The following is a 14653-nucleotide window of genomic DNA, read 5'->3' on the forward strand; positions in this document are numbered from 1 at the left end:
ATAGAATTCTTAATTTTATGCCAAAAAAACCGCTCTAACTAGCTCTTAAAACCTACCAAATTTCATTTGTATATCTCAACTAGTTTTAAAGCAATAAATAAATCGTCAGTTTGTAAGAAAAAATTCAACATCCCGTATCTCGGAAACGAAACATTTGCGGACATACGTTAATAAAGGAAACTTCATTAATTTTTCATGCACTTTCCCCTTAAAGTTTGCCGCACTTATTTAAAAACACCGTGTTTTGATGAAGAACATGTCTAGTTGTTAAAGTATCTAACTTTTTTATTATCCAACATAAACGAATGAATCAAAAATCAGAATGTTCATAAAACCTGATGCTATAGTTGGGTTTTAATTTCAGTATTTTATAAATGCTAGAATATTCCACAGGGTGATTCAAAATTTGAGAAAAAAACATCGTTTGATTGGTACACCCGGTATACAATGAAATTTTACCTGTTTAGCAGTAATGTTATTACAGTGGTATTGCTAAAGAATCAGACTATAACATGTTCAAAAAATCACTTAAATCGGCTAACAGGTTTAGGAAATATGAGACATCAAAAATGACCAAATTTTTAAGTGGGCCGATTTCTATGCACGTAAGTTTAGTATAGGAATGTTAAAATCATAATTAGACAAGGCAAAAACGGCGGGTTCGAAGGGAAACATATTCCCATGAGATTTTTTTGCATAATCACATTCGTGAGACATCCCAGAATAGGGTTCAAGAAGTCGCCCACGTGAAAAGTGGGCCAATTTTTTTTTAACAATTTTTTTTAATCAAATTGCAAGAATCAATATTTATGGTCCGAACAATTTTTTCTTTAATTTTTTGGACCATTCTGGACAAAAATGATCTCTTATAATTTTTCTCTAAAGTTGATCGTTTTCGACTTATAAGCAATTTAAAATTGAAAAAAAACGAAAAATGGCGACTTTCAAGGCTTAATAACTCGGTTAAAAGTTATTATTATGAAAGTCAGTATATGTCTAAATCAAAGTTTAAAGCCCCCCCTACAAGATCCTGAAGACATTTTTGTCATTATTTTATTACTAAGCTGTTATTTTAAGTAATAATTATAAGCGCCATGCACGTGTGCGGCGTCTGTAAATGCTGAGTGCGAGAGAGAAGCCATTCCAGCAGTCCAATTGTGCATCTTACTCGCACTCACATTTACAACCACGCCAATACGATATAACCGCTCATTATTATTAATTAAAAATCACAGCTTAGTAGTAAATTAATGACACAGATTTGTTCAGGATCATGTAGCGGAGACTTCAAAATTTGATTTAGTCACTTTCTGACTTTAATAATAATAATTTTTAAGCGAGTTATTAAGTCTTAAAAATGGCCATTTTCGCGTTTTTCAAATTTTAAATTGCTTATAACTCGAAAAAGATCAACTTTAGAAAAAAAATTATAAGATACCTTTTTTGTCGAGAATGGTCCAAAAAACCTAAAAAAAATTAGTCCGGGCAAAAACATTGATTTTTACAATTTGAATAAAAAAAATTGTTAAAAAAAAATTGGCCCACTTTTCACGTGGGCGACTTCTTGAACCTTATTCTGGAATGTCTCACGAATGTGATTATGCAAAAATATCTCATGGGAATATTTTTCCCAACGAACCCGCCGTTTCCGCCTTGTCTAAATAGATAAATAGATAGAAAAGTAATCCTAAAGTTTTGTTTTTATTGTACATATTCCTATGAGAATCTGGTCAAGTTTGGAGCGCTGTAAAACCTAGATAAATAAATAAAATTAAATACTTTTATAAAGGAAATTTTTCGTTGAAAGATCCTCTACAAAATCGCTAGGATGTTATTTTATTGTGAAATAAACGAAAAAAAGTTATAAACTCCAAAAGAAACTTCTTACAAAATTTTCTCTTATTTTTGTTTATAACTTTTTTGTTGGTCACTTAACGATAAAAAGTAATAGATATAAAATTGTAGAAAATTTAATTTGCTACATTTTATGTGTAATTAAATTTTTTTGTAGGTTTACCAGATTAGGAGATACAGTGCAAAAGCCCTTTGCACCCCTTTTTACAAGATGGCGGAACCATCTGATGGCGGAAGATAGTGAACCCCCTACACATTAAAAAAATAAAATTGACTCCTCTAAGAAATACAACCCTTAATGTAACATTTCAATGGACTATTAGTTTTTAAAAAAGTTCTTGCAATAATAGCAAATTAAAAAAAAAAGATACAAAAATTAGAGAGTATACATAAGATTTCAAAATTTATTTTCCTAAAGAAAAAACATAAATATATCCTTACATTTATAACAGAACTGTTTTCACAAAAAATTGCAAACATTACTCATATAAAGTTAAAATATCCAGTTAGTTTTCATCAAACCTGTTTTTGATACTATTTAAACTAATAGCTTCTACTATGTCATCACTTAAAGTGTTATTTGTCAAAAACTCGATTAACTAAAAAGTTTTGCCTTATAGTAGATTTAAAAGACTTATTTTTCACTTGAAACAAATGAAATGAAATAAATTTTACAATTTAACATCAGATTCAGTGTAAACAGAATCGGCTTCTGTAAACAGAGTATGGTTGCTTGCCCTGTCTTTGCACTTATTTTATATTTATTTATTTATATTGAAACTTAACTTGTTTTGTTTTATAATCCACTTCTGCCATATTTCTGTAATATATCTAACTTAAATCAATTCAAGATTTTCTTTGTAATGAGGCAACAATATCTCCGACGTAACACTCAAAAAAAATTTAGTAATATTGATTAACAGTGATTATGAACAGTATTTCGTTGTAACAATTTAATTTTTTGTTTTAACGAACTTTTAGACATTTATCAATGTATTTGGTTATTGTCACAATGATTGAATAATAATTGTAAAAATACCTAGAGTAGGTACATTAATCAATAACACTCAATTTATTCAGGCAAAAAGTTAGTTTCGTATATTTAATAAATAATGGTAATTCTGTCAGCAACTTTCTTGATTTCGTAGTTTATAAGCAATTACCTTGGTTTATCGTGACAACGTACATATTTCATTAAAACCCTGTACAAATGTTGTTAATATAGAGTAATATTTGATTATTCCATATATGTAAACTGATTGTTGTGACAACGAATGCATTAATCAATCTACTACTGCGTTTAATAACCACAATCAATGCATTCATGGTAACAATAAACGAAGTTGTTGAAACAATAAATGTTTTGCTTGACCATTTGAAATGTAACGGCTTTTCCTTATCGTTCTTTGTTAAACAATGCCGTTACCTCTACCGAAGTGCCGAATAATTTAATTTCGTTTCCAAGTGTAGTCCGTACTGGAAGGAAGTTTTAGTGTGTCTATTGTCGTATTAATTTTTTTCGAATCATGAGAAAAGTAATTAGTATTTTTAAAAAGTTTTAAACACAGAATAAAATGTTACAATATTATCGAGGGTCTGATGTCCCTGAGAACTTCTGTAATGATTATTTTAATATGTTACAGGGGTGAAAAAGAGAAAATTTAGTATGATTTTTAATTTCAAATATAAGTTTAACTATAAATTATAATTATATATTTTATAATTTCATCAAAATGAATAACCATTTTAGTTTTTTTTTATAATTTCAGTTTAATCTAAGAGACTTTCAGCCCTCGGTAATAATGTAATCTTTTATTCTGCGTTTAAATTTTTCAAAAATACTTATTAGTTTTCTAAGGATTCCAAATAAAATTAATGCGTTTAAAAAGAATTCGATCGAAATCTTACACCTGCGCTCTCCAAAAGGATTAAAGTGTTATACATTTTTGGAATCACTATTTCGAACGCTTTAAAATGAGCTGTCAGATGATGTACTTTCCGATTAAAAAAAATCTTAGTTGTGGCTGTCACCTGAAGAGGGATGGCGTAAAGTTCGAAACATTGATGTTATAATATACTTTGATAATTTTAAAAATCGACCTGCCAGAGAGTTTTGCTTATGTGCTAAAAATAAATAAGTTAATAAGGGGGCAACACTTTGTCCAGGCACTGTATAAGTGAAATCATATGAGAAATCACACAGTGTAAAGTCCATTAGGTTTAGGACAAAAAAGGGGGATTTGCAAAATTAGTATTAATCAATTAATATCATACATTGAGCTAATGCATTCAGTAATTTTCAATATAAAATACGTTCATAGTAGGAATGAACGAAACTGATTGTAGAGATGAATAGAATTGCTTGTAAGAATAACCGTATTTATTGTGGGAATGAACTGAATTAATTGTAATAATAAACGGAAATAATTGTAGAAATAAACGAAACACGTTAGGAGAAATAACACTGTTATTGACACAACCAATAGTCTTCGTCGGTCAATTACCGACGTTGTTGTTTCAATGAATAGTGTTCGTTGGCTCAGTGAACAGTGTTCGTAATATTAATAAATGAATGTTTATCCATTCAATAAACGTGATACATTGGATCAACTAACGAAAATAATGAATTGATGAACATCGCTTTGTTGTTCCAATAAAACCAAGAATTGGACAAATTTTAAGTACTGCTTTTGTTGTCTGAATTAACATTTTTATTAATATTACGTACCTTTTTCGTTGAGTGTGACGTGCAACGGGATTTATACTGCACCAACAATATTTCATTTTTAAATTTTAGTTAATAATGTCATATTACCTCAAAAAATCCTTCTAGGGCTCTTACAACAATAAACAAATAAACGTTAAATTTTGCTGCAATTGGTGTAATAATGGTTAGCAATGACGTAACGGCTATTCCAATACCAAAAACTTTGGCACCTCCAATTCTCGAGGCTACGTATCCTCCAATAATCTGTGTAAGAACATATCCGTAGAAAAAGGAACTAAGCACATAACCCTGTAATTTTGAGTCCCAGTTGAAGTCGCTTTTCTAAAACAGTGAAATAAGTGACACTAAAAATATAATATGCTTTACAAAGAAGTAAGTAAAAATAAGTTTAAATTTAATAAAATAATATGTATGGTATGGTACATTCCATGTCAAATCACTCAGACAAAAACTTTTGGATCTCCGATTTTTCTGAAACTTAGTGTATAGCTTCTGCGGGACTTAAAAAATAAGATACTTAAAGTCAAAAAATCTTCTTCTTCTTCTTTTTTTCTCAAAATGTTAATTTATGCGATTTTACAGTGATGTGGTGTTTATTTAAACAAATTTGCATTTTCTATCGTAAATCATCAATGGAAAAAATAATATTTTAATACAGACGACTCAAAAATGTCATTACATGCCATTATAACAAGTTATTTGATTCACAAGTTTTTGATCCAAATTTTATAGTGTAGAAATCGTTAAAATACCGTTTTTTACATTTTCCTCCATTCTCAAAATACATCACAGTCGATTTGGCTGAAAATTTGCCCACAGATAGCCAAAACGTAGGACTTTAAGTCGTTAGAAGGATTTGAATTATATTACAATACAAAAAAAGTTAAATGCAATAATATCAGACTCAAAAGTATATTAGTCCAATCGGGATAGCATTTGACCTTGCATGCCGAGCTGCCCAAAATATTATTTTTCTAATCTTTAGGGAGGTCAATCGTATCCTAAATTTAAAATAGCGAATGAATTCCTCCGTTACGTTAGCCGCCATCTTGATTTTAAAGGAGACCGTTTTTGCTCAATATATCCCCCATTTTTAACTTTTCGACAAAAATGGTAGGAACTGAAATTGTTCCAAATAAATCGCATATACAATTATTACAATTCCTTTTTAATAATTTTTATTAACTTGCTAGTTAATTGTACTTGCTCTAGACACCTATATTTTTGACTATGATATTGCATGTAACTTTGTTAGTACTGAAATATAATTCAAATCCTTCTAACCACTTAAAGTCCTATGTTTTGGCTATGTGTGGGCAAATTTTCAGCCAAATCGGTTATGACGTATTTTGGGAATGGAGTACAATGTAAAAATTTTCTATATTTTATTTAACGTATTCTATATTTTATTTCTGTATTTTAACGTTTTCTACACTATAAAATTTGATCAAAAACTTGTTTTGAATCAAAATAACTTATTATTATGCCATATAATGACATTTTTGAGTCCCTTCTATTAAAATTTTATGTTTTCCGTTGTAACTTTACGATAGAAAATGCAAATTTGTTTAAATAAATACCAAATCACTGTAAAATCGCTTAAAATAATATTTTGAGAAAAAAGAGAAGAAGAAGAAGAAGAAGAAGAAGAAGAAGAAGAAGAAGAAGAAGAAGAAGAAGAAGAAGAAGAAGAAGAATAATAAGACAATTCGACCTTAAATGTTTTATTTCTACATCCCGCAGATGCTATTTACCGATTTTCAGACAAATAGGAAATCCAAAAGTTTTTTGATCCAAAATTGAGTGATTTAAAATGGAATCACCCGTATACAGTGTGGCAAAGCCACTGGGAATAAATTCATTATTGTTCTGAAGCTATTTTCTTGTGGAATTTTTGTAATTAACTATTTTTAATGGGAAATAAGGCACAATTTTAATAAAAAAATAATTTTATTAGGGTTTAGACATCCACTTCGGATGCCGTTGTCAAAATACAAAAAATAATAATGAATAATTATTATTTTTTCTATTTTGACAACGGCATCCGATTTGGACGTCGAAACGATAATAAAATCATTTTTTTAGTAAAATTGTGGCTTATTTCCCATTACAAATAGTTAATTTTATTATTTCCTGAATGAGCGATCTTGAAACAAAATCCCTAAACAGGTTGATTTTTATTTTTATATTACGATTTTTTGACACATATATCATACTACTCACGTCATCCATCTGAGCGTGTTGATAGGTATATTCGACGATTCTTTGAAAGGTGTGTGCCAGCTCATTTGAAAGGTTATGCAATTCTCTATTCAGCAATATAAACATAATTATGTATAAAGGGTGTCAAATTTTTTTTTAATAATATTAATTAACACAAAAAGAAGAATGTACATTCGTCCCTATCATTTCCAACTATCGAACATTATACTTGATACATCTTGTGGCAAATTCTCGTTATTGTAGCTTGATTAGAAGGGCGGGAAATATGCTGTTTAAACCATCGAATATGAACATTTTTTCATTTGGCTGACTGCAAACTGACGAAAATGGATATATTCGATACTTCTGTTTTGTATAAATTTAACTATAGTATATTGTTCCACAAGTGCAGAAAGGTACTAATTTCTCACGAGTTTGAAAAGTTGCGGTACGAGCGCAAGCGAGTGCCGCAATTCAAACGAGTGAGAAATTACCTTTCTGCACGTGTTTCACACTATACTTTTTCTACAAGCACAGTTTTTCCTAAAAATAAAAATCACAATTTCCAAACGACGATTAATTATAATAGGTACCTATGTGATAAATTTTAAACTGTATTTAATTAATACCTACTAATCAATTTAAATTCCTTATACCTAAATAAATTGCACAGAAATCAGTTAAAAAATTAATGCACTGCCTTAATTTGTTTAAATTTAAACAATTATTACACATTATTGACATTATATTTATGCAGTCACGGATTTACACAAAACCTACTTCATTCGACGTCTCTTGCACAGGTTGCTAAATCCTTATTGGTTATTTGGTAATTATAAAATGTTTAATAAGAATAAAATTGTAAAATAAAACAGTTGTAACATCCATAATTTAGTTTCTATGCTATAGTTAAATATAATAATTTTCTTATAGGTTATATATTTGTCTAAAGTTTAACCAAGGATGTAAACAGAATATAAAGTTACTCAGAATGCGGTAGTCCACGGATGTAAACAGAATATAACGTTACTCAGAATGAGGTAGTCAACTGTGCAGAAAAGAACTTTGCGGCACAGAAACGTCACTTTGCGGCACAGAAACGTCACTTTTCTGCACAGTAATGTCAAATATCTTATACTGTGAGAAAATATCAAGTTTGCTAACATAAAACCGTGCAGAAAAGTGCACTTTGAATAGTGGTTGTAGAAAAAAGGTATTTGTACAACGCTAAATGTCGAAAGCAAAGTAACGAATGTGATTTTTTGGAAAGAAAAAAATAATAAGCAGTTCAAATTTGTTATCAATCTAACAAGGATTAAACATTACATACAAAAAATATAAAAATTTTCCCATTTGTCAATGCGCTGATTTAGGAGTCTCTAAAAAAGAGTTATTTTGCTCTCCTGAAAAGTACCACTTTTCACATTCGATAGTTGGAAATGGTAGGGACGATTATTTAATTCAAAATACTTTTGCTGCTGTCAATAAATAAAGAAAAATGTTTATTTGACGAATAAACATTGTTTTTCGCTTCGCTCAAATTCAATTTTCAAAATGCCATCCACCTGCTTTTTGGTAGTTTGAACATAATCTTTTTTGAAAACGATTTATGGAGTGGAGATTGAAATGTCAAACTTTAGTTATTTAAAACTGAAATTTTCATTACAATCAATTTTAAATTAAGGGGGTAGACGCAAAATCTTGTTCCAATGCTATTTAAATGCATTTATTTTTTTCGAATCCTGAGAAAGGTATTCAGTATTTTTGAAAAATTTTAACGCAGAATAAAATATTACATTATTAACGAGAGCTGAAAGTCCCTTACAATAAACAAGAAGTTTCTTTTGAATCAAATATTTGAAATTAAAAATCACACTAAATTTTCTTGTTGATTCACCCTGTAACTTATTAAAATAAACATTATAGACATTTTCAGGAACTTTCGGCCCTCGCCTGGGTAATAATGCAGTCTTTCATTCTGCGTTAAAATTTTTCAAAAATACTTATTATTTTTCTCAGGATTCGAAAAAAATTAATCCATTTAAATAGCGCAATCTCATATAAATAATATTTTTCTATAACCGTGTTAAAAATGCAATTTTTAGCACTCCATACGTGCGTTAAAAATGCTGCTTTAAGGCACTAGTGCTTTAAAATATTTTTAAGGCACTGCAGTTCGTATTGACCGTATAGACAATTTTGATGTAATGTCAAAAACGCTGGACGGAAGGGCCGCCCGAGAACTTTACCGTACCGATCTATTATCGTTTTCTTACTAGATACTGGCATTCTATAAAAATAACAAAGTTACTCGTTATTTTGATATTTTAGAAACACCTTGTATACTTGAAAATATTTTATGGTTCTACGCATCATTAATTCCCGCATTTGAGAAAATGTTCGGGGACACACTATAGATTATTGCAAAAATCAATAGAATATTAGTCATACTTTCATTTCAAATTAGTCCATTTTTCTGAGAAATTAATAGTTTACAATATTTGCATTTTACTGCATGGATTGTAATGAAATTTTGGGAGTAGCCCAAAGCCCAATCTCCTAATTCAAAGTCTATCCTATATAGGGTGAGGCAGATAACTGGCCTATTAGAAATATCTCGAGAACTAAAGGCAACAGTATCATGAAAATTGGAATGAAGAGGTTTTGAAGGATGATCTATTAAATGAAAATATTTTCATCTCTTTGCAACTTCCGGTTATACCGGAAGTTGCTTATAACTTCGTTTTTTTTAATGGGACACCCTGTATATTTTTACATTTTTGGATTTTCTTCGATGTCTTCTTTCTTAAAATATAAGGTTTTGTAATATTATACAGTGTATTTTAAAAGATAAATTACGTTTTTTATTAATTTCGTAGCAATATTCACACCCTGTAGAATTGTAGTAGTTTGACATCTAAAACTCTACTTACGTTCAAATGATTTTTAATATACTCTACTATTGTTAAGAATCATTAGTATAGCTAAATTTTTAATTTTAGTATACAGGCTTGGTCGAAACTCGGAATGAGTATTTTCTGAGTTTTCTTAAATGGAACACCCTGTATTTTTGTATTGTAGTGAAATGATATTTTATAGTACTATTTTATTTCTTAAGCATTCCCTATACCTAACTGCTTTAATTTGTGAGTTATTGGTGATTCAAGCTAAACATTAATTGCAACAAAAAATACGTAAAATTTTATTAGGTTGGCCGTGAAAATACCCAATCCCAAATAATTTTTCAGAAATAAATACATATTAATCCAGAATGGTCCTTAAAATTACCAATAATGGTTTAGCTATCGAAATACCTACTTAGTTAAGATTGTTGGTGCGATTAACAATTAAGCACAAATTAAAGCAGTTAGGTATAGGGATTGCTTAAGAAATAAAAAAGTACCATACAATATCATTTCATTACAATACTAAAATACATGGTGTTCCATTTAAGAAAAATCAGAAAATACTCATTCCGAGTTTCGACCAACCCCTTTACTAAAATTAAAAATTTAGCTATACTAATGATTCTTACCAATAGTAGAGTATATTAAAAATCATTTGAACGTAAGTAGAGTTTTAGATGTCAAACTACTACAATTCTACAGGGTGTTAATTTTGCTACGAAATTAATAAAAAAACGTAATTATCTTTTAAAATACGCTGTATAATATTACAAAACCTCATATTTTAAGAAAGAAGACATCGAAGAGAATCCAAAAATGTAAAAATATACAGGGTGTCCCATTAAAAAAAACGAAGTTATAAGCAACTTCCGGTATACCCGGAAGTTGCAAAGAGATGAAAATATTTTCATTTAATAGATCATCCTTCAAAACCCCTTTATTCCAATTTTCATGATTCTGTTGCCTTTAGTTCTCGAGATATTTCTAATAGGCCTTTTATTTGCCTCACCCTGTATACTATGGCGCTTTTATCATGGGGGCGGTTCTCACCACTTCTCGGGGATAGAACATTTTTTTTTCGAATTGCATGGAGCAAAAAGGAAGAATTTTAAGAAAATTTAAAAATGCGCTCTATAATTTGATATTGTTTTTTTCACCCGTCCAACTTTTTGAAAGTAGAAATAACGCTATATTAAGAGGTATTGCAAAAGAAAAACAATGCATTTAAATTCTGGTGAATGAGGGGTTAAATGTATGTACTTCTCATTTTTCCTTAAAGTACATTAGTCATATATTTTTTTGCACTATATCTCGCTTAGTTTGAATGTAACCGACATTTAACGTGCTCGTTTTAAAGGACTTTTCAAACACTACAAAAGCATGAGCACTTTGAGCATGCACCAAAAAACAAACTCTTTTTACCTACCATATCTCTTTTTGTATTATAAATAGAAAATTTACGAAGGAACGAATCTCTTTGTTATTTATAATTAAAAAAAAATTTTATATAGTGTTTTTAGTTTGATACATAGTTTTTAAGCTATTCACAAAAAACCGTCCGAAAACGTGTCATTTTTAAATGAAAATCGCCAATTTTCAACTACGCATAACTCAAAAAGTATTGAGTTCTCAAAAAAGTATAGATCAGTTTTTGCTTAAAAATAGGTTCTCTAGCCACTTCCATGCTTATTTTGACCAATAAATTTTCCACCCCCTTGAAGGGGTGGGAATTGCCCCAAGATAAAAGCGCCGTAGTATATAGGGTAGATTTTGTTTCTTGAGCTATTCCCTACTTACTGTGAAAATATCAAGTACATCGATGTAGTAGGATGGAATTCGGAGCCAAATACCCTCATTGACTGCCCTATAATAATGCTCTGCTATGATCGCGTGAGAGGGGACACACACAAGATTCTAGCAAAATTTCAATTTTCTATAACTTTTTGAGTTTTTGAGTTATAGCAACGAGTTTTATGTCATTGGAAAGATAATTTTACATTCTTTCAAAATATGTAAAAATATATAGCGCGTATGTAAAAAATTAAGATTTGTTTTTCATTTCCGGTTAAATTGGAAGCCATATTGTGGGTAAAATTTATTGCACTAATTGATAATAAAGTACTATATATGTCTGCCAAATTTCAAATTTTAGTTTCTATTACAGAGGTAGTTACGGATACTCGAATATTTTTTTTATAAAAAATTTATAACTCCCCTCCTATGAGGAGTTAAGAAATCTGACCAATGTTATTCAATTTATCGATAGGATATCAAAAATATATTAAAAAATAAACAAATTCCTTGGAGTCAGTTTTGAGAAAATTTAGTTCAAATTTATGTCAAATTTTGACCCCTTAAATATAGGCAACCCATAACTTTTTCTGAAAAACGATAATATTCTTGTTATAGCCCCATCTTTAGACTATATAATTTTTTTTTCAAATTAAATTTATCTTAAACAAGTTTTTAGATTGGTAGGGAAATGTATCGGGTGGGCGGTCGGCCATGCTGACCGCCATTTTGGATTTGGAAATGTCAAATTCCGTATTTCTATTTACCTATTGATGAGCTAACTTTAAGTTAAATTTCATTCGTTTCGGTCAAAATTGGCAAAAATGGGCCCAAACAACCCCCCTATTTCGGCCCCCCTTTGAGAAGTTTTTTTCAAAAGCTTTGTTTCTCGACAAAACTCTCTTTAACTTTCTCATACCGAATTTCATCGAAATCGGTCCAGTAGTTTTTGCTGGGCGGTGGCGACATAAGTACGTACATACGTACGTACATACTTCCGACATGTTTTTTTTATTTGCTTTTTAGACTTAGGGGGACTCAAAACGTCGAAAAAAAGTGAAATCTGAAAAAAATTTTTTTGCACGATCCTATAACTTTATTATACTCATACTGCGTATGTAGTACGATAAAGTAAAAAATATAAAAATGGAATGTCAGTCACGTTCAAGTAAAAGTTTTGTACATATTGTCCTGTAATGACGTTTGTAGAAAAAATATTGTATGATATGCGTGTTAAAAAGTACATTTTTAAGGCACTCATGCGAATTGCAGAACTCGCTTCGCTCATTCTGCAAACTTTCACATACGTGCCTTAAACGTGTACTTTTAACACTTATATCATAAATAACTATTTTAAATTATTAGATATGCCACAAGAAAACAGTTTCGGAATCCTCAATAATCAATGCCGACATAATAATTGTCTGAAGATGTTTTATTATAGTATTTGAATTAGTCGATATCGTTATTTGTCTGACTAATTACGTGATATCATTATTTGTCTGATTGGAATTCTTAGGTTAAAGTTGATTCATCTTCTAATTACATGACCGTTATCGATGTTTGGATATTATGTTATATCGTGGCTTTATTGACACCAGTTTGAAGTAGCAGTCAACTGCCTTAAATTTTTTAACCAAAACGCGTCATCTCCCCGGCCTTCTTTTTCCTTCCACTTCTCTTTGTCCTGTACAGGTAAACACAAAATCAGGGTGATTGATTAGTGTGAAAAAGCTTAGTAGATCCGCTATAGTAATACATAGCAATAAAAGTTAATAACAAAAATTGTAGCTAACTTTACGCTTCACATTACAAAATTAGATAGAATATTACAGGGTGTTCGATAACATAGTGGCAGACCAAACTTTTGTTTTTTTAAATGGAACACTCCATATTTTATTTTATATTCGAAATCTCCTTAACTTCCCCATCACAAAAATATTAAGGTTTGTTATGTTATACAGGGTATCTACAAAGTTATAACCAATGTTCTATGAAAATCGTAATAAGTTCAGCTCCCTGTATAAATAAAAATAAGCACAGCAGCAATGGTTTATTGATGCCATATTTTTTTGTTGATTGTCAAAATTTACAAAAATAGTTGATATTACTAATTTTCTTTATATCGAATACAGGGTGAGTCAAACCGCAAGTACATTATTTTCGCAGTAATTTTAAATAGAACACCCTAATTAATAACTTGCTCTGAAAAATGAAAATCTGAGAAATTTACGCATAGGAAATATTATACAAAAATTAAAGTACGGTAATGATATTTTTCGATAGTAATATAAAATACAGGGTGTTCCATTTAAAATCTCTGAGAAAAGAATGTACATGCGTTTTGACTGACCCTGTATTCGATATAAGGAAAATTAGCAATATCAACAATTCTTAAAAATTTTCACAATCAACAAAAAAATATGTCACCAATAAACTATCGCTGTTGTGCATTTTTATTTATACAGGGAGCTGAACTTGTTACGATTTTCATAAAGAATTGGTTATAACTTTCTAAAACCCCTATATAACATAACAAACCTTTATATTTTTGTGATGGGAAAGTTAAGAGGATTTCCAATATAAAATAAAATATAGGGTGTTCCATTTAAAAAAACATAAGTTTGGTCTGCGATTATGTTATCGAACACCCTGTAACAATCTAACTAATTTCGTAATGTGAAGCTGAAAGTTGGCCACAATTTATATTATTAACTTTTATTGCTATCTATTACTATAGCGGATCTACTGAGCTTTATCACACTCATCAATCACCCTGTATATTGAATTTAAATTATTTTAGGACGAACATTTTTTTGTCATTACTAGGAATATCCGGTTTTACCGGTTGTTTTTTTGTCCCGGTTCTAACCGGTTTTTTCTTTTTAAAGTAAAAACCGGTTATTAGGTTTTTACGGTGATTAGCATTAGGTTAGGTATTATTTTAGATCTTAATTATAATTATTATTCTCAAGTAATTATTCCAAAGAAAACCATAATTCAAATTTTATTTTATAAATACAGAAGCAAACTGAAAGTGCAAACTCACATCAGCCGGAAACAATTAAGTTTTAATATAAAATTTCGTTGTAAAGTTATTTGTAATCATAATATTTACATAAGAAGCAATCTAGTTGAAGTAGACGCAAACATCATCTATTTTTCACACTTG

The 14653-nt window shown here is 29.8% G+C and overlaps 1 protein-coding gene across 4 annotated transcripts in view; it reads right to left on the reverse strand.

The window, feature by feature from the left end:
- LOC114336743 (sialin-like) overlaps nucleotides 1–14653 on the reverse strand; it is a 108611-nt gene that overhangs the window by 52172 nt on the left and 41786 nt on the right. For all 4 annotated transcript variants that reach the window (XM_028287113.2, XM_028287111.1, XM_028287112.2 and 1 more), the window contains one exon: nucleotides 4670–4903. In XM_028287113.2, the coding sequence (XP_028142914.1) occupies nucleotides 4670–4903 (234 nt within the window). The remainder of the gene's footprint in view (nucleotides 1–4669; nucleotides 4904–14653) is intronic.

Source organism: Diabrotica virgifera, chromosome 3 (assembly GCF_917563875.1).
Source record: "Diabrotica virgifera virgifera chromosome 3, PGI_DIABVI_V3a".
NCBI classification, from domain to species: Eukaryota; Metazoa; Arthropoda; class Insecta; order Coleoptera; family Chrysomelidae; genus Diabrotica; species Diabrotica virgifera.